The following is a 23,364-nucleotide window of genomic DNA, read 5'->3' on the forward strand; positions in this document are numbered from 1 at the left end:
ATACTGTAATATATGTTTAATTTTGATATTGCCAACCTTTAAATTAAGTTGACAGTAAGTCATAAACAGTATTGAGCATTGAGTAGTTGAGTATTGTGCATTTTTGCTTAACACTATTTTTTTTTAAATAGTTTAATGATTTTAATGGAACCGGAATCTGAACCGGAACTATTAGGTGGAACCAGAAATGTAAAAATTCTTACGATTCCCAACCCTAGTTAGAATAGAGACCAGTTATTTAAAACTGTAGTAACATTTCACTGTATAACTATCTTTCATATGTTTGTTTTTTGATGAAATGAATGCAACCTGTGTGAGCATAAGAGACTTCTTTAAAAAAAATATATATATATATATATAATATATATATATATATATCCGGTGACCCCACACTTTTTATGTATATGAACAATTTTAGTGCATATGGTAGTGCATATTAATTTAATATGGGTGATTGAAGTTGTTGATGTTGTTCAGTTATCTCAATGGAGATTCCTTAACGTCATGTTTTCTTGTGTCTCTATCCCTTTTTAGACCAGACACACGAAGGTGGTCTGTGGCGTCTGTCTCCTCTGGGTATGGAACCAATCCTCCCAGTTCTGCTGTTTCAGTGAGTGGGCCTCTCTCAACTCTCCTGAAAAGACCCTCTTTGTTTTCCTTTTCTTGAGCCATCATTCCAGTTCATCTGCATTGTTTTTCTTTATGTATTCTGCACAGAGCAGATGTGTTTAAACCAACGTATATTAAATGTGTTATCTGTAGATTGTTTGATTTTGCTTTTGGAGCGCACTTCACTAGTGTAGTGCAGCTAGTTGAAAAAGAGAGTAAAAGTACACAGCATGCTAGATTTTTTTATTAATATTGATGCACTTTATGGTGTTAATGTAGTCAGTCTGGAAGATTCATATTCCTGAAAAAGTATAATGGAAATAAAAAAATTTTTATAGGGGTCATATGATGTTGCTAAAAAGAACATAATTTTTCGTATTTGGTGTAATGAACTGTGTTTATGTGGTTTAAGGTTAAAAAAACACATTATTTTCCACATACTGTACATTGTTTCTCCTTTATGCCCCACCTTTCTGAAATGCATCAATTAACGCAAACGTTTACTATTATGCTAAAATCATAATAGTAATCAAACTGATTATACCCTGTCCTTGCCATGCAAATAGCATTGGAATTCATAGAATTCCATTGGTCAGTGTCATTTGTTATTTAACCTGTAGTAATTTAATTACAGGGTTGACCTTTGTAATTCTCAGCAGTGGAAATGTATTAATTTCATTGATTTAATGTCAAGGAAATCATACAAAAAAGCCCCTTTCTCTGTTTTGAAATGATATATCGCCTTTCATGGCTCATGCGATGAGGTCAGTTTTGTTTAACAATGTCCTATTGAGCTAGTGTGAGTGAAGACTTTATTCAGAGGGAAGCTGTGAAGCTTCTCTGGTTTCCTCCTTCCAGCACTGGTCCTGTCATGTGCTCTTCTGCTTATTCTCTTTTCCCGAGATTTTCAGTCTTAAATTACCACCTATACCACAGACAGCTACAGACCAGAATGGAAAGCGTCCCGTCCTGTAGTTCTCTTGTATAAGATGTCTTGCTCTAATCATAAGCTTTAGACTGTCAGATGCTCACCACTTGTGTTTCATGCAAGCTGAGCATACGTGCCCCGCCTTGCTATGCAGAATTTTGTATATTCATTGCTAAACAACTGTTGTTATATTTTTACACATCCATAATGTTAGGTTGACGCAACAGGCACACGTGAATGTGACTTGTTGTCTGAATCTGGCTGTGTTTCTGTCTCTCTCGCTCTTTCTTCTGCATTAGTCTTCCTCCTCCTCACAGGAGCTCCTGCACCAGCTGCCCTCCCAGCCCACCCCAGATGACCTCCATCGCCTCTTCAAGCATTTCAGGAGCTCAGAGAGTGTGGCAGATGAGGATGGACAGCCCTCGCCTTTCCGTGCTCGCTCACGGAGCCTTAGGTCTCTGTTTGTTGTAAAAAAAAAAACACGATTTAGAGAAAATCAGCTGAATGTGAAATGCTGCATTTTCTTACAATTCACTTTACTGGTGAAGAAAATAAACTGGTGTACTAGTGTGAAATCTTATTTCTAACTTTTGAATTTCATGATACCAAGTGAATAAGGATGAAAGATTAGTTTGGCTTGACTTGCTCTTATACAGTCAGGGGAAAAAGTTTGCTAACACCGTATTTTAATTAGCTAATGCTTGACACATTTGGCATGGCTAATCTATACAGATTTAATGTTTCAAGCAATGATTAATTTCTCTGGCAAACTGGAAAGAAATTCAAAAATATGACCCAATAATATTAAACTACTTTAGTAAGTTTACTTTAGCAGATATTTATCTTTCATTTTATAGCCTTTACACCTTTCACTTTACTAGTAAATTTATAGGAAAAGATTTTGGAAGATTTTTTTCATGTAATTCCAATGAATGGGGTTTGAAGCTTTAGAGAGGCAAAAGTGTTATACATTTTGGTCATATTCCTCACACAAAGTTATCATAAGATCTCTGGAGACTTCAAATATATTCTGCACAACATTGTTATTTTGGTATATTTTTATTTACTATTATTGTATTTATTAATATTTAGAATAATGTATGTTATGAAATGAGGGCGAGTAAAGAATTTTATTGAGAGGTAAACTATTTCTTTAATGTTATTTGTTTGTGTAAAATTATAAGAGTAGATGTGATCAATTTGATGTAACTTTAGTATTGTTTTTGTTTTTGTAGCCCTGGGCGGACATGTGGCTCTTTTGATAACGAGATTGTGATGATGAATCACGTCTACAAAGAACGGTTTCCAAAGGTAATTGAGCTCTGATATTTACATTTTTTTTCATCATGGATGGTGGACGCCATGTCATGTCATCACACATTGTTTATTTTGGTTAAATTGTGGCTGCGGGGAAATTGATGGCCTGGTTGGTCCAAACAAAACAAAACCACAATTGTCCCCTACGCAGTCTCACAGTGTTTTCTCACTCTGGCAGGCTACGGCTCAGATGGAGGGGCGTTTGCTGGCAGTGATGGCAGACTACTCCCCAGATAGAGCTCCTCCTCTTGCTGATGGAGTGTTGGGCTTCATTCAACACCAGCTGGTTGAGCTTGTCCGAGACTGTCTGGAGAAGTCCAGAAAGGGGCTCATCACATCCTGCTACTTTGTGGAACTTCAGGCAAAATTAGAGAATTTCCTACATGAGGTAGAAACATATTCCATGCCTGTAATGAAGTAAAAAAAGGACAGCTGTATTGTTATGTTTACATTTGCATCTGTGCATCTGTTAAAAAAGGTTTATTTACATAGATCTAGATCGCAATGTCACAAAAAGACCAGAATTTTATTACTCCATACTGGTATTTCACCCAAAAATAAATGATAATAATTCTTGAATAATTTAGGCTAAGTACTAATGAAATTTATTAATATTAAAATAGTACTGTACACCTCTGTTCAAATCTTTGCAGATGATTATATTTATATATTAATTTATTTTAAGAAATTAATATTTCTACAAAAACTACACATTAAAGCCATTTAGAATGTTACAAATATATTTAACATAATTGCTGTTTTTACAAAAATTATAAAGCAGCACAAATAATAAATGTTTCTTGAGCAGCAAATACAATCATACTGCCCCCAGACTTTCGAACAGTAGTGTATGTCGGCTAAATGAAGGAGGCTAAACAAGAAATTCAAGAAATGCGTCAACAAAAAAATGGTTACAATCATCAGAACCAATATCTCTAAAATAATAAATAAGTAAAAAAAAAAATAGAAAAATATCCAGATTAAGTAAACCATACCCAGGGTATTTGGGACTTGGTATTTATAATATTTAATAGCAGTAAAAACTTAAATCATAACAGTAAAATCATGACATAAAAATCAATTTGATGCTGTCAGAGTTTGACTTTTGTAAATTGTCAACATTTGATTTTACAGAGTTGAGTGTTTACTAGAGTTTATCAGAGCTACTTAAAGGTGCTGCAGGGAACTTTTGTAAAAAAAAAAAAAATATTTTTTACATATTTATTAAACCTGTCATTATGTCCTGAATATGAGACAGATAATCTGTGAAAAAAATTAGGCTCCTCCCAGTGATCCTATTGCCATTTGCAGAAACTCCATCGCTCCCGGTAAAAAATAACCAATCAGAGCTGCGGTCCGTAACTTTGTTTGTGTTCAAAATGTAGAAAAATGTATATAATAAGCGAGTACACCATGAATCCATTTTCCAAACCGTGTTTTTGGCTTGTCCTGAATCACTAGGGTGCACCTATAATAAGTGTTTATATTCGGACTATTTTAGATTGCTTCAGGGGTACCGCGTTGGAGTAACCCAGTACCTTTGTGATTCTTCATAGACATAAACAGAGAGAAGTAGTACGGCTACGATGTTCTTCCGCAAGACGCAAGCAGTTCTATTTATTAACCGCTAGAGCGTCAAAAGTTCCCTACCGCAGCTTTAAGCCAAAGCAATGAAAAGTTTTATTTTTCTGTTGTTTCAGTTATATTAGCTATGTAAAACGCCACGGCATGTGTTTTAGACTGCCTTTAAAGGAACACTTCACTATTTTTGAAAATAGCCTCATTTTCCAACTCCCCTAGAGTTAAACAGTTGACAGGGCTTAAAGTTTTGTGGCACCATGCCGGATTTCTGGCATGCAGCGTTTGGCTGCGGAAAAAAATTATCCTACTTAAAAAAATGTTGACTGATATCACTTTTGAGTTATTATTTGTATGATAGCACTAACTGTAAAGTTACCACCTTCATTTTTATTTTAGTCACTTAAACTTTTATTAAAAAATTTTTTTTTATTGCAATGTTAACCGTAAACAGTAAACAGTAAAAAAAAATTGCATGTCTATAGTATCCAATTGCAGAGTCAGAGTCCTGATGAATGGAGAAGCCCGGCAAAAAGCTGCAAGGAGCAGTGGGGTTAAAGATGTTCATCTAGGGCATATTAACTTAGAAAAGCTAATTATAAATCCACTGAGCGTTGTAAACCGCTCAGAGTGATCATGTAATTTCTATAAGAACCATATGATTGGCACAACAAATTCACCTGGATTTTTGAAAAGGTCCTGTTCCCTCATGATCTATTAATGGTAACTTATCGGTAAATTACCAATACTGTATGTCTGAAAGGGACTAAACTCTTCCTCTGTATACGCTGTATATGTGATGTGAATTGCCAATACAGGAGGACACCAACCTATGTCTAAATATGCCATGTACATCTCGATTTCAAAATGAAAATTTCTGCCCTTGGCCAAATATTAAAATGTAATGGATTTAAAGGGTAACTAAACCCCTGGTCAGAGCCTGACTCCACCCACTGGCAATATTTGAAAAATGCTAAAAAGTGGGCAGAGCACAGCGGAGATAGAGTGGACGAACATAGGGCAGGGATGAGCGGGTGGGGTGTGAACCTGAGACCCGCAGTGACGGATTAATTGACAGCTGCTGTCAGAGTCTCTAAAATGGAGAGTGACTGTAGTGATGCAAGTAGCTTTGCAACAGAGCGTTCCTCTGAAGAAGAGGACTTTTGAAGAAGAGGATGGGGCCCATCTCTGAGTAAGGCACTGCGTTGCTTTTCAGCGCGAGTTGTGTGGAGAAGCCCATTTCTACCTCCATTGCATTGGAGAAGCAATCCCGCGTAAAATGCAGTTTGCACACTCCAGCTCTAGGCGGGAACTCGCGGCCTTCCAGGCCAAGTGCATGCAACCACTGGCGCCTAATTTTCAAGTCTGCTGGAAAACTATGCAGCCCAGCAGTGCTGTTGCAACCAGCAATACTACACCTACGTACCATCCTGACCACTGTAAATAAATCTACGCTAACTTGAAGCTATCTTAACTGATGCAATACTATAGATGCTATATAATACTCTATCCTGGTCGTTTTCTATACTCTCAAATCCAACTCTTGACTCACTACAGTGATTTTGACGGAACAAGATAGTTTTATACTGCCAAGGGCGTGGTGATCTGGAAACTGCTTACATCACCTGCCACCGCAAACATCCAATAGGGAAAATCAACTGTAGTAACCACCGTTCAACCTGAAGAGGGCAGCACTCCAGTTTTTACACCATATTTTGTAGAATTAAAACACTTTATACTCAAATGTCAAAAAAGATACTTGAATCAATTAACAGCACTAATAAAGCCCCATTCTTACAGATCATTAACTAAAAAAAGTTTGTTTAGTGTTTAGTTACTCTTTAAACATTGTTTAATCACGCTGTAAATTGAAATGTCACCAGGCCTCTGCAGGTATTGATTTTAATGCATAAATGACTTAAGTTGGTTATGTTCATAATATGTAGAGGCATATAACATTATGCATTTTAACAGTTTTGTTCAATACAATCATGTAAGTTTTTGGTTTTTATATTTTATTTGAACCAATTATTATTGCCTCATTGTTAGTTTATATATATAAATAGTCATACTAAAGCCTGGGGCATGTTCAAGTTCAAAACGGTGCGCAACGTTTTGCTACGGTTTCCGTTCTGAACGTCACGGTTCCTGGAAACGGCATGCACCGGTGTGCAACGGGGTTTGAGATGCGTTTTCTCTTGTTTGGTGGGTGTGTCAGAACTGCAGTCCAATCAGCAGCAACATGTATATAAAGCATGCGGTATTAAAGTGAACTCGCACAATGTCTAAAAGGAAAATAATGTAAAAATGTGTTCGTTGCAGCTCGGTATACGCAACAACTGAGGATGTTAGAAGACATGTTTGTCATAAGTTTTATTGTAAAAATATAGGATATCATCATATTGATGTAGTTGTTTATATTTTTAAGTGCTTTTCCTACAAATGAGACAGAAAATACAGGGTATTAAAACCGTTTGAACTACAAATAAAGTCAGTATGTGAGGCTAAATAGATGGCTCCGAAAATTCTTCACAAAGAACACAAATAATGGCCTTCTCAGCTGCCATAGTTGCAACACTTGCGTCATCAGAACAGTGTGTTCAACGCATCACCGTTTCTGTTTAAAAAACGTTGTGCAACGTTTTGTCGGGGCTGAACGCAGCCCTGGTTTTCACTTAGGTCAGTTTGTGTTACTAAAAATATTAGATTACTCAGTTGTCAAAATAATCAGATTACTTGATTACCAAAAAAATCATTAGTTATATAATAATTGCTGTTAATAGTGTTCGTCGTCTGTTTGATTATGTCTTTAATTGATTTTTCCGTACATGTATCGTAACATATTGTATCAGAACCCATGTATCGTGATACGTATCATATCGCCAGATTCTTGGCAATACACAGCCCTTGACAATAGGCTATCTTCTGCCAACATAACCAATGTGACCACCTGCTTGGACAAGGAGTGTGCCTTCCATTGTAAGCTTATTTTCGGGCGCTGCGTAATATCATTGCGCCTGGTGCAACCATGTTACGGCAGAAAAGTTACGCCGGAATGAGGGTATCGTTCCTAGCCATATCGGCTGCATCACTAATACTGCCTTCTTTATAAAAGCATTTTTACTGACTGATTACTGACTGAGAGCCTTATTGCTCCAGACATAAGACCCCTGAAGTCCTGAGTGATTATTTTAATAACCACTGTTCCTGTCATATTCCATCTGAAAATGACATTCAGCAAACTGCTCCTCTGAAGCACTGCAGTATCTTCGTTTGATGGAAAATGTTGTATCTATGCAGGCACATGTTACCATTTGTTTGTTTTAAAATAAACTGGAAGCTTTCTTTCCACATAGCAAGCTGCTGTTGTCATGTGCAGTTTTTCAGGAAAGAGGCTGAAGAGAGAGCAGCAGTGTTGCACACTAGTCATCTGCAGTGTTTGTGTGCCCAGGCAGTCATGTCGAAGCTGGAGGGAAGGATGGTTAATTAGGGCAAGTGAGAGACTGTTTTGTCTCTCTAAGGAGCTTTTGCTTCATGGTTCTGAAGTCATGAATAGCAAATGAAGGGAAGAAGCTGATTAAATTAAGCTAGAGGAAACAGGCCGTGGTGCAACAAATTCCATTTACCTTTCCAAGTGGCTTGCTTATGGCAGGTTTATATATATAATTTTGAATGAATGACATTGGAAAAGAGCTGCAACATTCTTCATAGTTTTATTTTGTGTTCTGCACAAAAAATGCTGTCATAAGTTTTAAAGTGAAATGAAGGTGAATTGTAAATGACAAATATGTAATTTTTTGGTGAGCTATTCCTTTAAATGACTTGTTTGTCTGAAATGCCATTGTGAGCTTGAGGGGGTTTTATGGTCTTGTTCTATGATTTACTTCTCTCTGTCCTTTCACAGTAAATTGGGTCACTCATTTCTGTAACTTCTACAGTTTGAGATCTGACTCTTGGTTATGTCTACCAAATTGTATGCAAAAATGTAGGTTGTTTTGTTTTGTGCTCAAAGTTTATTTGCATTGGCCCTGAGTGTGTGTGTGTTTTTTCTACCCACAGGCATATGAGCGATCTGAGAGTGAGGAAGTGACTGTAATTGCCAAACTCGTGAAGAAGATTCTAATCATTATTTCCAGACCAGCAAGACTACTGGAATGTCTGGTAAAAAGATGATTAACACTGTGATTCTGTACTAGGAGGAATTTATATTTGTCACATGGAAACCATATTTTCTCTTTTGGGTCCAATACCAATTTTAATTTATGGTTTTGAAAAGTATATATAGAGAGATCTAGCTTTAACGATGTCTGATTACTGGATACCAACTAGACAAATTTAGATTTGATGAGAAATCTAAATTTATATACATTTATCTAAATTTATAAATACATTTTTCTACATGTACATACATGTGTATGTAGGTAGGTTCTAGTGTGTATGTATATACCTGCAAAGCTACAGCACTTTTAAAAGTTTTAGGCACTGTGTAATAATGCTTTAAACTAAGGATGCTGTCAAAATAATGTAATATAGATTTTTTTGTAATAAATTAATTTCATTTAACTACATTAAATCAACATTTGGCGTGAGCATCCTTTGCGTTTAAAGTAGCTTTCTTTGATATAGGTGCACTTGCTCATAGTTTTTCAGGCAGCTTTGCAGGTAGGTTTCTTGAAGCATCTTGGAGACATTGCCACAGTTCTCCTGGATTTAGTCTGTCTCAGTTTGTTCTGTTTCTTCATGTTATTCCAGACTTAAAATATTTGTAAATCCTAAGCAGTATGTTGAGGGTTCCATAACATTTTGAAAACCACCTGTGGCATATTAATTAACATTTTTTTATTAATTACATCGTGAAGACTGGGACTCAGTCTAATGCTATTAATATAATGCTGACACACCATGTTTCTTTTAACAATCAGGAGTTTGATCCTGAGGAGTTTTATCAGCGACTTGAAGTTGCAGAAGACCATGCAAAAATTGGCCAGGGCATCAAGACTGATATCCCCCGATACATCATCAGCCAATTGGGTCTCACCCGAGATCCCCTGGAGGGTATAATTATGATTTATCTAGCACCTCACCCTTAAATTATACTTTTTTTGTCTATGTTGTAAAGGGTAATTTAATGTTAGCCTTAGGCAAACAAGTGATTGAGTTTTCTCTTGTCTCTGGGTTCAGACATGGTACAGCTTGAGCACAACTCCGGCAGCCCAAGCAGAGAACTGGGTGACACTGCAGAGGTAAGAAAATAAATCAAAGCTTGACAAAATCTTAGAATGGCTCACTGTTTCTCAGCAATGCTGGAGGTCTCATACTTTTCTTTCCAAGTGGTTCAAGCTTAGAATTTCTTTCTCAGCCAAGGAGCAAACTATTTCAGAAGTCTGTGTTTCAAAAGTATAATTGCATAGCTGTAAAATGAAATAGCAAATATGCATTGCAGTAATATTTTTGCAAATTCAACCAATATGCATGTAGTAAAAGCTTAACTTTTTATTTAAAATTAACTTTTAACTTTCTATCATTTTACTTACTTTGCTCAAGTCTGTCATTCTCAGAACAGCAGTACATTGTAATTGAGACTGGATGGATCACATTAAAAGCAGTTGTAAAATCTGAATGTGCTACCATTGGGTCAAAAGATGTTTTTGAAAGATCTTCAAGGCTGCATCTATTTAATTAAAAATGCAGTAAAAATAGCAATATTTTTAAATAGTTTTTACAATAATTTTTTCTTTTTCTATTTTACTCTATTATTCCATTACTAAAGTCTTCATTGTCTCATGGTGCTTTATAGGTCATTCTGATATGCTGATTTGTTGCTCAAGAAACATTTCTTATATTGAAAACCTTTTTGGTGCTTAATATTTTGATGGAAATTGTCATTTTTTATTCAACAGAACAGTATTCAACAGAAATCATTAGTAACATGTCCTTTTTTTAGGCAAGGTTGTATTAAAATGGAAAAATACAAATCTCACTGACCTTAAACATTTGAATTGTAGTGTACATGCATTTATATGTCAAGTTGACCTAACTGTTGGGGAGAAAAAAAAACGTTTATGATCTTGAGCAGTTCATGATCTTTCTAGCTTGTGACTTCTGAATTTCTGTCAAATAGATGTTGTATTGTTCTGTTCTTGAGGGTTTTCGGTGTCATATTTTGTGTCCTAGAATCGGCCTGGAACCACAACGCCTCGAAGAAAACCTCTGGAAAGAGACTTTGAGACTATAAAGCTCATCAGTAATGGGGCTTATGGGTGAGCTTACAGTTACTACTTTTTTCTTTATAGAAGGAATAAACTGTTTTAGAATCACATGAATTTAGATCTCCAGTTGATGAAAGGCTGGAATACACTATACAACTTTTGTCTAGAGTTTTTTTTCTCAGTTTGAATTTGGGAGAGGTCTACTCTAGTTGTGGAAAGTCAGATCAAGTCTCCAAATTTTGGACAGTCAGAGATGACATTTAATAAAAATGACATGGGCTATGATTCTTTCTCTCACCATTTACAAAGGCAACAAGTGTCTGATTTTAAAACTGTTGAGATTTGAAACGCTTTGTTGTGTATTCCAGCCTAAAAGATCTTAATCCTCTTTGATCCTGATTCGAGTGTTGACTTGCAGGGCTGTGTACCTGGTAAGGCATCGTGGGACACGGCAGCGATTTGCCATGAAAAAGATCAACCGGCAGAACTTGATCCTGAGGAACCAGATCCAGCAGGTGTTTGTGGAGCGAGACATCCTGACGTTTGCAGAGAACCCTTTTGTGGTCAGCATGTTCTGCTCCTTTGAGACACGACGGCACCTCTGCATGGTCATGGAGTATGTGGAGGGTGAGTCAGAAGAGTGATGTGTTGTTGCAAATATGTTCCTTGATCGAATCGTATGACACACACATGCGTCATTCCTCGTGTATACAGTCGTGAGTCCGCAGCTGTAATGTTTTAATATGAAATTGTCTTTGCAGGTGGAGATTGTGCTAATTTGCTGAAGAATATGGGTCCCTTACCGGTGGACATGGCCAGAATGTACTTTGCAGAGACTGTTCTGGCACTAGAATATCTTCATAATTATGGTATCGTGCACAGGGATCTCAAACCTGACAAGTAAGAGCTGCTCGATGATGTAATCCTGCAGTTATGCATGACTCCACATCCTGCAAACATTGTATTCACTTTGTTTGTTTCCTGTCTTCAGCTTGCTCATTACATCAATGGGGCACATTAAACTGACTGACTTCGGTCTGTCTAAAATCGGTTTAATGAACATGACCACAAACCTGTATGAAGAACACATGGAGAAAGACACAAGAGAGTTCATTGATAAACAGGTCAGTCTGCCTGTACTTTCAGCACAAATACTCTACTAGTTTAAAGTGTTCACATTTAAAGGACTAGTTTTCTCTTAATTTATTCACATTATTTCTACCACATATTTATTTTATTTTATTCGCCAACTTGTCCGAGTAGCATACATTTAGCTTTACTTCAAGGAAAAAAACTGTGATTTAAAATCAGATTTGAGAAGTAAATGAAATGGAAGGCTTTGAGCAAATAATGATTTCAGTTAGGTATATTATTTTATTTTTTCATTTTATTACTTCAAAGTTCCTGAAGAAAAGACAAAATGGCTACTCTTTCTTAGATTTCTTTCTTAAATTTCCTTAATAACATTCATTTTTGTCATTATTCCGCAATATTGGAATATTGAACAAATAAGGAGTTAAATTAGTTATGATTTTTTTTTTTCACATGGGCTGTACTATCGCTTCAGAAAAATTCTAACTTGTATTTTTTTTTACTTCTTTTACTGATATGGTACCATTAAAAATGACCACAGCTTGGTTGATCTAACATTTTGTTTATCTGAAGAAAGAAAAGACAGGGGTGGAAGAATATTAGGGTTAGTAAATCATGACAGCATTTTTCATTTTGGGCGAACTTTTTCCTCTGTGGTTTTGTAGGTTTGTGGCACTCCAGAGTACATTGCACCAGAGGTGATCCTTAGGCAAGGTTATGGAAAACCTGTTGATTGGTGGGCCATGGGCATTATCCTGTATGAGTTCCTGGTGGGCTGTGTGCCTTTCTTTGGAGACACTCCAGAAGAGCTCTTTGGCCAGGTGGTCAGTGGTAAGAATCAAGGAATTTTAACCCCTAACCCTGAGAATTCAGTCAGGATTGAAATTATTTCTGCTAAACAAGTGAGATTCCCATTGCCCTACATTGCAGAACGAATCTGAGCTGTATCGAAGCATCAGAATATCATATACTTGGAAGTGGTCTCTTTTTTTGACATGGGCTCGTATTTTGAAATGCTTTTAGTGCTTTACCAACAATGTAAAATTCTTCTTTATACTATTAATGTTGTGTGCATAATTCTGCATCCCTCTCACTTCATAGATGAAATTGAGTGGCCAGAGGGTGATGATGCATTGCCTCTTGAGTCTCAAGACCTCATCACAAAACTGCTGAGACAGAGTCCCAAAGAACGCTTGGGAGCTGGTGGGTGCTTTGCCAGTTTAGTCCTAATGAATGCCCATTTATCAGATTTATTTGAATATTATGTATGTGATTATTCTAGTAATTATTGATATTTTGAATTAACTTTTAATTTTATATTTTGTATGGGTTTCCATTTTAATGTTTAGGTTTTAGTAATTCTTTTTAATATATACATTGGATCACCAGCATTGGATCATGTGTGGTATGACCTACAGGAGGGGCAGCAGAGGTCAAATATCACATCTTCTTCCGAGGTCTGGACTGGAGTGGCTTGTTAAGACAGAAAGCAGAGTTCATTCCACAGCTTGAAACGGAAGAAGACACAAGCTACTTTGACAGTAGGTGGCTCCCTTGCTCTTTTATGACTTTTTCTGAATCATAAATATAATGTAGATACAACTGAACCTTCTGTGCATCTGCCTCCCAGCACGTACTGACCGTTACCATCACTCTGAGGAGGATGATGAGACCAACGATGATGAATCTTACCAGGAGATCAAGTTTTCTTCATGCTCTCATCGTTTCAGCAAGGTGAAATAGCTGAATGTGCACGATGTCAGTCATTCAGGCTGAGGCTTTTAACACTGTAGGGAGCAGATCATGACTTGTTTTTGTCTTGTGAATCAGGTGTACAGTAGCACCGAGCAGCTGGCTTCTCCCTCTAACTTGAGCCTGTCCTCCTCTGAGCGGAGCTGCAGTGAGGAGAAGGAGGACCGGTGGGACGCTCATTCAATGCTCTCTCCAGTAGAAAACCCTAGACAGCTCCCAAGTTACGACAGGAAGCAGGATTCACACAGGGGCAGGTGAGCACTAGGCTATGTATAGAAGCGCAAACTAACACACTACATAATATTTCTAGAGTATATACCTGGATAAGCTTGCAAGGAATGCTGTAATGCTAAAGGCTGGAATACAGTACGTGACTTTTAAAACTGTTTTTTTATAAATTTTTTCCATCAATCTCTTTATTAAATTTTAACATGAAATAGGAACAAACAAAACTCCCCTTCACATATATAAAAAAAGGGAAAAATACAAAGAACAAGACACCAAGAATCAACAAAAATAAACAATGACGGGCAACATAATTATATAAAAAAAAAAATAACAATAAAATAAAAACAAATAAAAAAAAAACATTAATTAACTATTAGCTGTGAGTAACGGTCCAAAGGGCTTCTGCTCATTAATTTGCAGCAAAAATTCGGGACACTAAGTTTACTGAGGATTATCTGGAAAGGTCAACTTCCCAACATATTCAAAAAAGGGGTCCCACGTCTTAAATTTTTTTGCCTGGGAGTCCCATAAAAAAATTCTATTTTTTTCCAGTTTGGCGAAGTACAGAACATCCCTAATCCAGTGAATATGCGATGGAGGTTTAGGAGACTTCCAATTCAAAAGTTTTACAATTTGTTCCAGGAACTTTTTTCCTCACAGGTCTGTTGCTGTCTGCGTTTCCATCACCGTCTAAGGCACTGTAAATATTAGGCTAAATAGTTTGGTGACGTAGGTCTGCCTGTGTTTCTAAATACCAAGTACATAAAAAATGTTAGACTTCTGCGAACAGCAGCGTACATGAAAACATCGGTCATGTCGACTTGGCTACTGCAATTTTCCTCACTGTATTTAGACAAAATATGTTATCAGACTCCACTGCCTCTTTTTGTTTTAATTTAAACATATTAATAGCCACAGAAATGTAGTTCAGGAAGTGTACATGCATTATTTATAGCAAACAGCATTGCCTTTTTTATTTTAACATATTTATAGAATAAAGACCAAAAATTACCTGTTGCAAATCAGTTGCAATGGCTACATTTCTAGGACTAGCTGAGGTGAGGCTACTGTTGTCGGGATACATGAGCACTGAACGCCCAGTGATCGTGTGGGCTTCATGTCTCCGAAATCAGTGATGTACGTTTTCAAATAGGCGCTGTCTTTATAAACAAAACTGCAGATTCTCGCCTGAAATACTTTTAAAACTACATTTTATGACACCGTAAAAGTAAAATTGTTTAAAAATGATGTGAATAAATGGTGGTTGAAATACATGGCTGCATGTACTCAACCAATCAGCATGTTCAGTGCCCAAGTCCCACCCCAAAAAGTTCCAGACCTTTAAACCTTTATTACCACGTGAACAGGGACTCTCTGAGGGGCAGGTTTTTGCCTGGAACTTTATTTAGATTCTGGTTCCCGCAATGAAAATGCATCGAGTACCGGCCCAAAGTCCAAAAGTGTATGTGAATAATTCTAAAATAACACCGGTCACACTTTATATTAGGTGGCTTTAACTACATTGTACTTACATAAAAAAAAAATAAGTACAGTTGTGTAGTTATTGTGTTCATACTGTATTGCAAAACACTTTTGCTGCTATTTAGGTGGGATACGGGTGAGGTTAGGCACAGGTTTAAGGGTGGGTGTAAGGAATGGGTCAACAGTGTAATTACAGATAGGTGTTTTAAAAAAAATATATATGTACTTGTACATCTAAAAATATGTGTACACAATAAGTACACTGTACCAAATGATAATTAAGTACATAGTAGTTGATGCCACCTTATATAAAGTGGGACCATAACACTAGTGACAGTCACGTGGTATACCACTTTTAAAAAAAATGATATAGTGCTGTTTTTTTTTTTTTTTTTACCAAGTAATACAAATGTGTCCAAAGGGTTATATTCAGTCAGTCATAATTTTTTTATGATTCTAAGTATCTTTTTTATTTATTTTTCTCATTTCTTCAAAGTGTTGCTTATTTGCCTGAAGTCAAAATTTGTTGAATATCTTTTTTCAATCAGTCCAAGTCCGAGGCCGAGAGCATCATCCAGTTCCTCTCAGCCTGAGAGGGGCACTAGTCCTCTGATTCTGAACAGCACTCAGAGCCTTGATGCTATGCCGCACTTTGCTTTTCCTGAGGATGAGGGTAACAGTTTTATGCATATTTTAATCTAATATTTGATCAAATTAAAGGGTGACTTGGTCAGTCTGTAAATGCTCATTCTCAGTTTGAGTTGTCTTATGTATTTGTTTTTTCTCAGAAGGTCTTGTCTCAAACCTCCAGCGAATTCGTCTGCGCAGTAACTCCACTGGAACAAGACCTGCTAATCGCAGGGACCACAAGGGTCCACGTCGCCTCGGACTCCAGCAGGAGACCCCAGAGAAGCTACGCTCACCATTTATATGCAAAGTCCCTAAGTCTGCGTCCGTGTCTGGCCTTTCCCTCATCGTCACAGCAGGTAAAGTTAGCTCAGATGTGTTCATGCAGACGTTGTACCATCATGTGATACCATCACACTGAAGGCAACTGAAATTCATGTGACTACCACAATAAACAAGTGAAGCAGGTGGTTTCAAGAGAACAATGAACAGTTGAGAGGAACAGAGAGCTTATTGACATAGATGAAAGCGAAACATGACTTGACAAACTTTGTGTTAGATATTTAATACCAATGTTTGGATATTGCAGCTGTTATGAGGCATTTATCTTGTATATGATCATGTATTATATCTGTAGATGACATCCCTGGTGGGCTCCAGACAAGCCCCATGTCTTCACACTCTCTCTCATCCAACCCTTCATCTCGGGATTCTTCCCCCAACCGAGACCTCTCTCTCAGCGCAAGCAGTCTTCGTCCTCCTGTGGTCATCCACAGCTCTGGGAGGAAGTACGGCTTTGCGCTCCGTGCCATTCGGGTCTACATGGGCGACACTGATGTCTACACGGTGCACCACATGGTCTGGGTAGGTATTATCGATGCAGAGTGAATCACATGGTTAACTAGTGATGCATCAAAAATATTTTTCAGTTTTGGCCAAAATCGTTGACTGAAACTCATTTCCTCATTTCAAGCAGCATGTGAACTGAACATCTCTTCTTTTTCCTTACTAGTTATAGCATGAAATAAACAAAAATGAACATTAGAATGTATACTAAAAGAAACAGTACGACTTAGTGAAATGTTTCATGTAATTGCTCAATCAGTGTTTTGACTGTAAAAAGATACAGTATAAACAATGTCACAAATCATCACTTACCCAAGGAAAGCCATAAATGTTTTTGGCTAAATGAAAAATTTAATTTCAGTTTCAATACATAATTTCATTATGGTTTACCACTATGGTTAACCAAACTCCGAACCCAGTGTACTAACATTTTATTGGTTTGACCCATTTAAATGCTCTTTTATGTGTCGGCGTTGATCTAGAGCGTTGAAGACGGGAGTCCTGCTCACGAGGCCGGGCTGAGGGCTGGTGACCTCATCACTCACGTGAATGGAGAGTGTATCCAGGGTCTGGTGCACACCGATGTGGTGGAGCTTCTGCTAAAGGTGAGATTCTCAAATAGATCCAGAGTTCATGTGCTTTTTTATTAAGGACTTGTATAGATGCTTGATTTCTTGATTTTTCCAATTGCAGAGTGGCAGTAAAGTGACCCTGCAGACCACTCCTCTTGAGAATACGTCCATTAAAATCGGGCCTGCGAGAAAGACCAGCTCAAAGGGGAAGATGGCACGACGCAGTAAAAAGAGCAAAAGGAAAGAGGGTCAAGACAGGTTGGAAAGATGTAGTGTCTTCTGGAATATCTTAAACTAGTTAAAAATCATTGAAACCCAAAATCTAATTTAAGCCTGATTTCTCAAGCAAACGGCGAAACCTGTTGAAGAAGCTGCCCAAACACAATCCGGGGATTCAGAACAGTCGCAGTTTCTCAGCGGGGTTTCAGCACTCACCTAACGACAGCTTGTCTGACTCTCCAACGCCGAGCTTGTCTCCGGGGCCCAACACCCCGTGCAGAAGCCCAGCTCCAGACCTGTCATGTGGTATGACTTAGACTCTCTCTCACTGTCAGATCCAGAATTAAATAGAATAGAATATAAAGAATCACCCCTTCAAGGAATCAAATTCTTGAATAGAAAATAATTATTGAATGGTAGTTTTATTTCTCAACAAAACAATGTTCCATAGCTTATTAAAATTTGAAAGACTTATTTTCACTGAATGATATCGTATGAGGATCCCTGCAGACGTTCATGATTGTGTGTGAACATCAATAAGTGTCTTTAAAACATATAATTTGACCTTTATTATGACAAGGCATGGTTTGTTATGTATTTATGAATTAATAACTATTAATTCATGACATTAACAATAGAAAAACAAATTTAACAATCCTAAACTTTGGAACAGTAGTGAATATATAAAACGTACCGTATATAATTTGTAAACACTGTGGAGGAGCATTAGAGCACTGAACCATAAATAGTTTTTTATCAAATGTATTTAAATGTTTATTTTATTTTTGTTAAAGGTTTAGTTCACCCAAAGATTCTGTCATTAATTACTAAACCTCTCTGATCCTCCGTACACCGTAGTTCAACTGTAATTTTACGAAGCTACAAGAATACTTTTTGTGCACAAAGAAAACAGTAATATAATTTATTCAACAATTCTTCTCCCCGAGTTACCGTCTTCCGCCATTTTGGAGAGTACCCCTAAACGTAATCAACGAATTCAAGCTAGCTAAACGTATACAACAATGATTACATTCTGGGGTACTCTCCAAAATGGCAAAAGACAGTAACTGAATTGTTGAATAAATTATATTCTTATTGTTTTCTTTGCACACAAAAAGTATTCTCGTAGCTGAAGCACAGAAAGTCACATGGACTATTTTAACGATGTCCCTGCTACGTTTCTGGACCTGGCAACATTTCAGTTGCATTGCTGTCTACAGAAGGCCATAGAGCTCTCAGATTTGATCAAAAATATCTTCATTTGTGTTCTGAAGATGAACGAAGGTCTTACAGGTTTGGAACGACATGAGGGAGAGTAATTAATGGCAGAATTTTCATTTTTGGGCGAACTCCCCCTTTAAGTAGTATGTCATTGATTAGCACTGTTTGTACTCTCTCCACAGATTCAAACTCTCCACAGAGTTCTTCACCCTGCTCAAGTTCTCCAAATTCACCCATCCCTCAAAGTCGACCAAGTTCCCTTCACGTTTTGGGATCCAAGATTGGCCTCCGCTATGGCAAAGCAGGCCGCTGCAAGTCCACCAACAGTATTCCCCCGTCTCCCCTCGCCTGCAATCCTTCCTCACAGCCTCTGTCTCCACAGTGTTCTCCATCTTCCCTCGCCGGAGTTCCTAAAAGCCTCCACTCGTTTCATAATAAGATGATGTCCCCGCCGACCATCGTGAGACAGACGGTGTGTCCCCGCAGTGCAGAATCACCCCGTTCGCCGTTGCTGAACAGGGTTCATTCATCTGAGAGGCCCTCCAGCGCACAACATGGAGACAAAAAGGGCTTCTCCACTCGAAGACACACTGTGGAAGTTCCCCAGAGAGAAGCTGAGGGATTCGAGTCACAAACTTGTGACATTGCCTCAGGTTTTGTGTGTGTCGGTGACCATGCTAGACAAGGGTTGTACGTGGCTGGCCAACGAGCAAGGGACTCCAGCGGTGTGGTTATGAGGAAGCTAAACTTGTCTGAGAGACGAGATTCATTTAAGAAACAGGAAGCCGTTCAGGAAGTCAGCTTTGATGAGTCTGATGACAAGGAAGTCACAACATCTACACCACTGCCATCTCATCCACGTTTCAAAGCGCCATGGATCAGCACGGATCAACACAACACAGGCGGAGGGAAGCTCTGAGGAAAACCGACAAGCTTGGATCCCAGCTAAAAGAGAATAAACCAGAGGATGGCTGTTAGCCTTAGATAAGTCCAAAAAACTGTGCGACTCCGATGTACGGGTGCTTCCATTATCATTAAAATCATAATCAGAGAAAAGACAGGACTAGGAAGTATTTGTTTAGTGTCATTTTCATAAGTTAGAAGTCATTCACCTGCCAAACTGTCTTTTAGATTGATAGTTTTCTATAAAGGAAAATTCTGTCATCATTTTTTCAACCTCATATTGTTGTAAACATACTTTCATGTTTAGAACATAAAAATGCCTGTGTTGTTTTGGACCCCATTGACTTTCGTTGTATGGACAAAAGCCATCTTAAAGGGACAGTTCACCTCAAAATGTTTTCATTTACTCATGCGTTCCATACCTATATGAGTTTTTCTTATGTTGGACATAAAAGAAGATATTTTGAAGAATCCTGGTAATCAAACAGTTGATGGTCTCCATAGTCTTCCATAGTATTGCTTTCCATACAGAGGAATCAAAGGAAACCAACATCTGTTTGGTTCTTCAAAATATTTCAAAATATCTTCTTGTGTGTTCAACATAAGAAATTAACTCCTACAGGTGGGGAACAATATAGGGACAAGAAATGAAGTTTTTGGGTGAACTATTCTTTTAAAATATTGCTGGCATTTGTGTTCCACCAAAGAGAGTGTTACTGGTTTGGAATGGCGTCAGTAAATGAGGACAGAATTAAAATTTTTGGGTAGATTTATACCTTTAAGAATTTGTTTTACCAGGTGGTACAATGAACTTTTGTAGATTTTGAAGATTTTATTTATTACTTTTGTGTAATACAAGACGGGAATAGAAAGGTCATACAGTAGGATCGCTTTCTTTGCACATATGTGGTCCTGCTGAGGTTCAATTACTGTTGTTTTTCATTCTCATATATCTTAAATATCTGTAATATCATAAAATGTCATGTAATGTCTGAGGGGTCAACAAAACGTAGTTATAAGTTGACTAATATTATTTTTGCCATTTTGCAAATTTGGATTCAGTTTTGTGTTCATTCAGTCACACTCAATATTTTTCCAGCACCTAAACAATGACTTGTATGAAAAAAAAGCCATTTTGCCAGTGTTGGCATTTGTAGAGTTTCATGTTTACCTGAGCGTAGTTGTTCTCATTACTTAGAAAGAACAAAATAGATTATGAATACTAATTTGGTGACAACTTTTTATTCATAATGTTTTGGTTTCGATATGTATTCTAGCAGTGTTGTACAACTGAAATCATTTGACATATGTAATCTTTAACAAATGGTGGCTCTCTGTCTTTCAGTGTGTTGTAGTATGACTTATGGAAATGTCTGTTCTCTTGAATTCACACAACAGCTGTATGGCATGTTTTTGTGAGTACCCTAAATTAATGCTGCAGTTTAAATCTGCACTATAGCCTTCTGAAGTGTTGACATCTGCTTGTTTGGTTACACAGAAATGATTCAGTTACGAGTAACATGAGCTTTCTATGTAATGGTTTGCTAAAACTGGATTGCTTCCTCATTCACTAATCAAAATTAAAGAGACAGAAGACGAAGTTTAGATACTTGCACTCCCAGTCTGACTTGTATTTCTCTTCTTCTGTACTTCAGATTTGTGTGGCACTATTTCCTTGAGTTCACATACTACCTTCATTTACTTTTGTATGGTACTGTAGTGTTTTGTTTAAAGTTGAATTTGTACAGTTGATCCAGTTCTTTCCACAGCCATGGACTCAAAAAGATCCTAGACTCTAAACTAAATCCACTCACGCTCAATGTATTTGTAAAATTTGGATTTAACCATGATTAAATGTGTACATAATTGCTGATAAACATATTTCAGTTGTTTCAGTGCTTTGATCATGAATGTTTTTCATACTTAGACTCTGGTATATTAACTACCTCCAGAAATTATTACACTACCATTAGAATTAAAACTTTGGGGTCTATGATTTTTTTATAAATCATATTAAGTTTATACCATTTATTGTGATCAAAAATAGGTTAAAAACAGTAATATTGTGAAATATTATTTCAATTTAAAATAGCTATATTTTATTAAAATATAATTTATTCCTGTAATTACAAAGCTATATTTTCAGCATCATTACACCAGTGTCACATGATCCTTCAGAAATTATTGTAATATACTAAATTAAATTCTCAAGAAATATTTCGTATTATCAATGTTTAAAATAGTTGTGCTGTGCAATATTTTTGTGGACTTTTTTCAAGATTCTTTGATGAATAGAAAGTTCAAAAGAATGGTATTCTCTGAAATATAATTTTATTGTAAGAATACAAAAGTCTGTCACTTTTAATCAGTTTAATTCATCAAGGAATAAAACCATTGATTTATTTAAAATAACATTTCTGGCCCCAAACTTTTACATTTTATATATTTTATATAGAGAGTTACATACTGTATATCACATATATTTTAATTACATTGGTTTGCTGAATAAAATAATACTTTTTGAAATGGCTAAGTTACTTAAATGTCCCAGTACTCTGATAAATGATAAAATAAGCCTAATAGGCAATTGAAAGAATTGCGTAATTTGAGATGGTTCTTTTTTTTTTTTATTGTATCACTTGTAGGTCTAAATTTTTTTCTGAACGGGTTTTATACCATACCTCGCCTAACCACAGCGGGATGGCGCAAGAGCGAGGGCAGGGGTGATGAACGTTTCGTGCGTTATCCGAGATTTACTCTTTCGGACGTTTTCGGCTCATTCCGCTATTCTCCGTCCCGCTTTCTCTAGTTCTCACGCAGTCCTGTCCTGCTCCGCTGGAAAATGGCAGTTCGGCCAGTTGAAAAGATTCGTGCGGAATGAAAAGGAAAAAGAAATCAATCCTGTACTCTACTGAGGGAGTAGATGGGAGTTAAAAATCTGAGTCCGGCCGAAAGTTAGGATCGCACATTTATTCAAAAGAAAACCGTCAACGCTTTTGCAACGACTTGCCACGGGTAAGTTTTCCCAAGTTTTGCTCATTGCGTTACTGTACTCTACTAAACAGGATGGCTAGCTAGCAGCCTCCAAATGTGGGAAAATGGTGGAAAAGACGCGAAGTGTGCTGCTACGACATATTTGGACTTGTTTGCTTCTAACGATAAGCCAACGGTTTATTTCTTTGCAAATTTTCGAAGGAGCCGTTTGCTAAAATCGCGGGTAACGTTATAGTAAGCGACAGAAATGTGCAGACCGATAACATTAAGCGTTTGGTCTGCATGATGCAGATGCATATTGCCTGGTCAAGGCTGCAGATACACAGTTAACAGCCTGCAAGAACTTCAGCGCGTGACAATGACTCGATCACGTACTTAAGTGTTTATTTATGCCACAAGCTCAACTTTTTAAATCCGATTTAGACCCTTCTGAATTTGAAATGACCATTTGCCACTGCTTATATTCGACGCCTTATACAGCAGTTAGTTCTAGATTGGTTTAGCTGTGGTGATAATGTTGATTAATTTAGTATAACAGCACAAGTGTTTATTCACCGTTTGTTTCAGAGCGAGTTTTCTCTCAGGATTTTTCCTGGAGTGGGGAATGTAAAACACGGAGTGGATCCGGAGCCGGATGGTAAATCTCTGTCGCTCCGTTCCACTGTCTTTAATCCGGTCGAATGCGTTTTCGACTTACGTCAACGTTACCTCTGGAAGTGGTTGAAAGTGGACCATCTCAAAACGTTTCACACCCAGTTTACACCTGTGTTTAGCGTTGTCCATTTTT

At 37.3% G+C, this 23,364-nt stretch overlaps 2 protein-coding genes across 5 annotated transcripts in view; both read left to right on the forward strand.

Moving 5' to 3' along the window:
* The window catches only part of mast3a (microtubule associated serine/threonine kinase 3a), a 29,887-nt gene extending 8,689 nt beyond the window's left edge, over positions 1 to 21,198 (forward strand). For 2 of the 3 annotated variants that reach the window (XM_026206648.1, XM_026206645.1), the window contains 23 exons: positions 535 to 610; positions 1,837 to 1,991; positions 2,773 to 2,848; positions 3,033 to 3,242; positions 8,492 to 8,593; positions 9,355 to 9,487; positions 9,614 to 9,675; positions 10,607 to 10,692; positions 11,060 to 11,268; positions 11,403 to 11,541; positions 11,633 to 11,765; positions 12,399 to 12,564; positions 12,835 to 12,936; positions 13,152 to 13,274; positions 13,364 to 13,467; positions 13,564 to 13,739; positions 15,744 to 15,868; positions 15,984 to 16,181; positions 16,460 to 16,686; positions 17,151 to 17,273; positions 17,362 to 17,498; positions 17,587 to 17,765; positions 18,863 to 21,198. In XM_026206648.1, the coding sequence (XP_026062433.1) occupies positions 535 to 610; positions 1,837 to 1,991; positions 2,773 to 2,848; positions 3,033 to 3,242; positions 8,492 to 8,593; positions 9,355 to 9,487; positions 9,614 to 9,675; positions 10,607 to 10,692; positions 11,060 to 11,268; positions 11,403 to 11,541; positions 11,633 to 11,765; positions 12,399 to 12,564; positions 12,835 to 12,936; positions 13,152 to 13,274; positions 13,364 to 13,467; positions 13,564 to 13,739; positions 15,744 to 15,868; positions 15,984 to 16,181; positions 16,460 to 16,686; positions 17,151 to 17,273; positions 17,362 to 17,498; positions 17,587 to 17,765; positions 18,863 to 19,599 (3,778 nt within the window). In that variant the 3' untranslated portion in view covers positions 19,600 to 21,198. The remainder of the gene's footprint in view (positions 1 to 534; positions 611 to 1,836; positions 1,992 to 2,772; positions 2,849 to 3,032; positions 3,243 to 8,491; positions 8,594 to 9,354; positions 9,488 to 9,613; positions 9,676 to 10,606; positions 10,693 to 11,059; positions 11,269 to 11,402; positions 11,542 to 11,632; positions 11,766 to 12,398; positions 12,565 to 12,834; positions 12,937 to 13,151; positions 13,275 to 13,363; positions 13,468 to 13,563; positions 13,740 to 15,743; positions 15,869 to 15,983; positions 16,182 to 16,459; positions 16,687 to 17,150; positions 17,274 to 17,361; positions 17,499 to 17,586; positions 17,766 to 18,862) is intronic. The other variant, XM_026206647.1, reaches the window with a different exon arrangement.
* Positions 21,199 to 22,297: 1,099 nt separating this feature from the next.
* Positions 22,298 to 23,364, forward strand: part of pik3r2 (phosphoinositide-3-kinase, regulatory subunit 2 (beta)) — a 32,161-nt gene continuing 31,094 nt past the window's right edge. For both annotated transcript variants that reach the window (XM_026206661.1, XM_026206659.1), the window contains exon 1: positions 22,298 to 22,598. The gene's annotated coding sequence lies outside the window, so the exon portion shown is untranslated. The remainder of the gene's footprint in view (positions 22,599 to 23,364) is intronic.

Source organism: Carassius auratus, chromosome 27, assembly GCF_003368295.1.
Source record: "Carassius auratus strain Wakin chromosome 27, ASM336829v1, whole genome shotgun sequence".
NCBI classification, from domain to species: domain Eukaryota; kingdom Metazoa; phylum Chordata; class Actinopteri; order Cypriniformes; family Cyprinidae; genus Carassius; species Carassius auratus.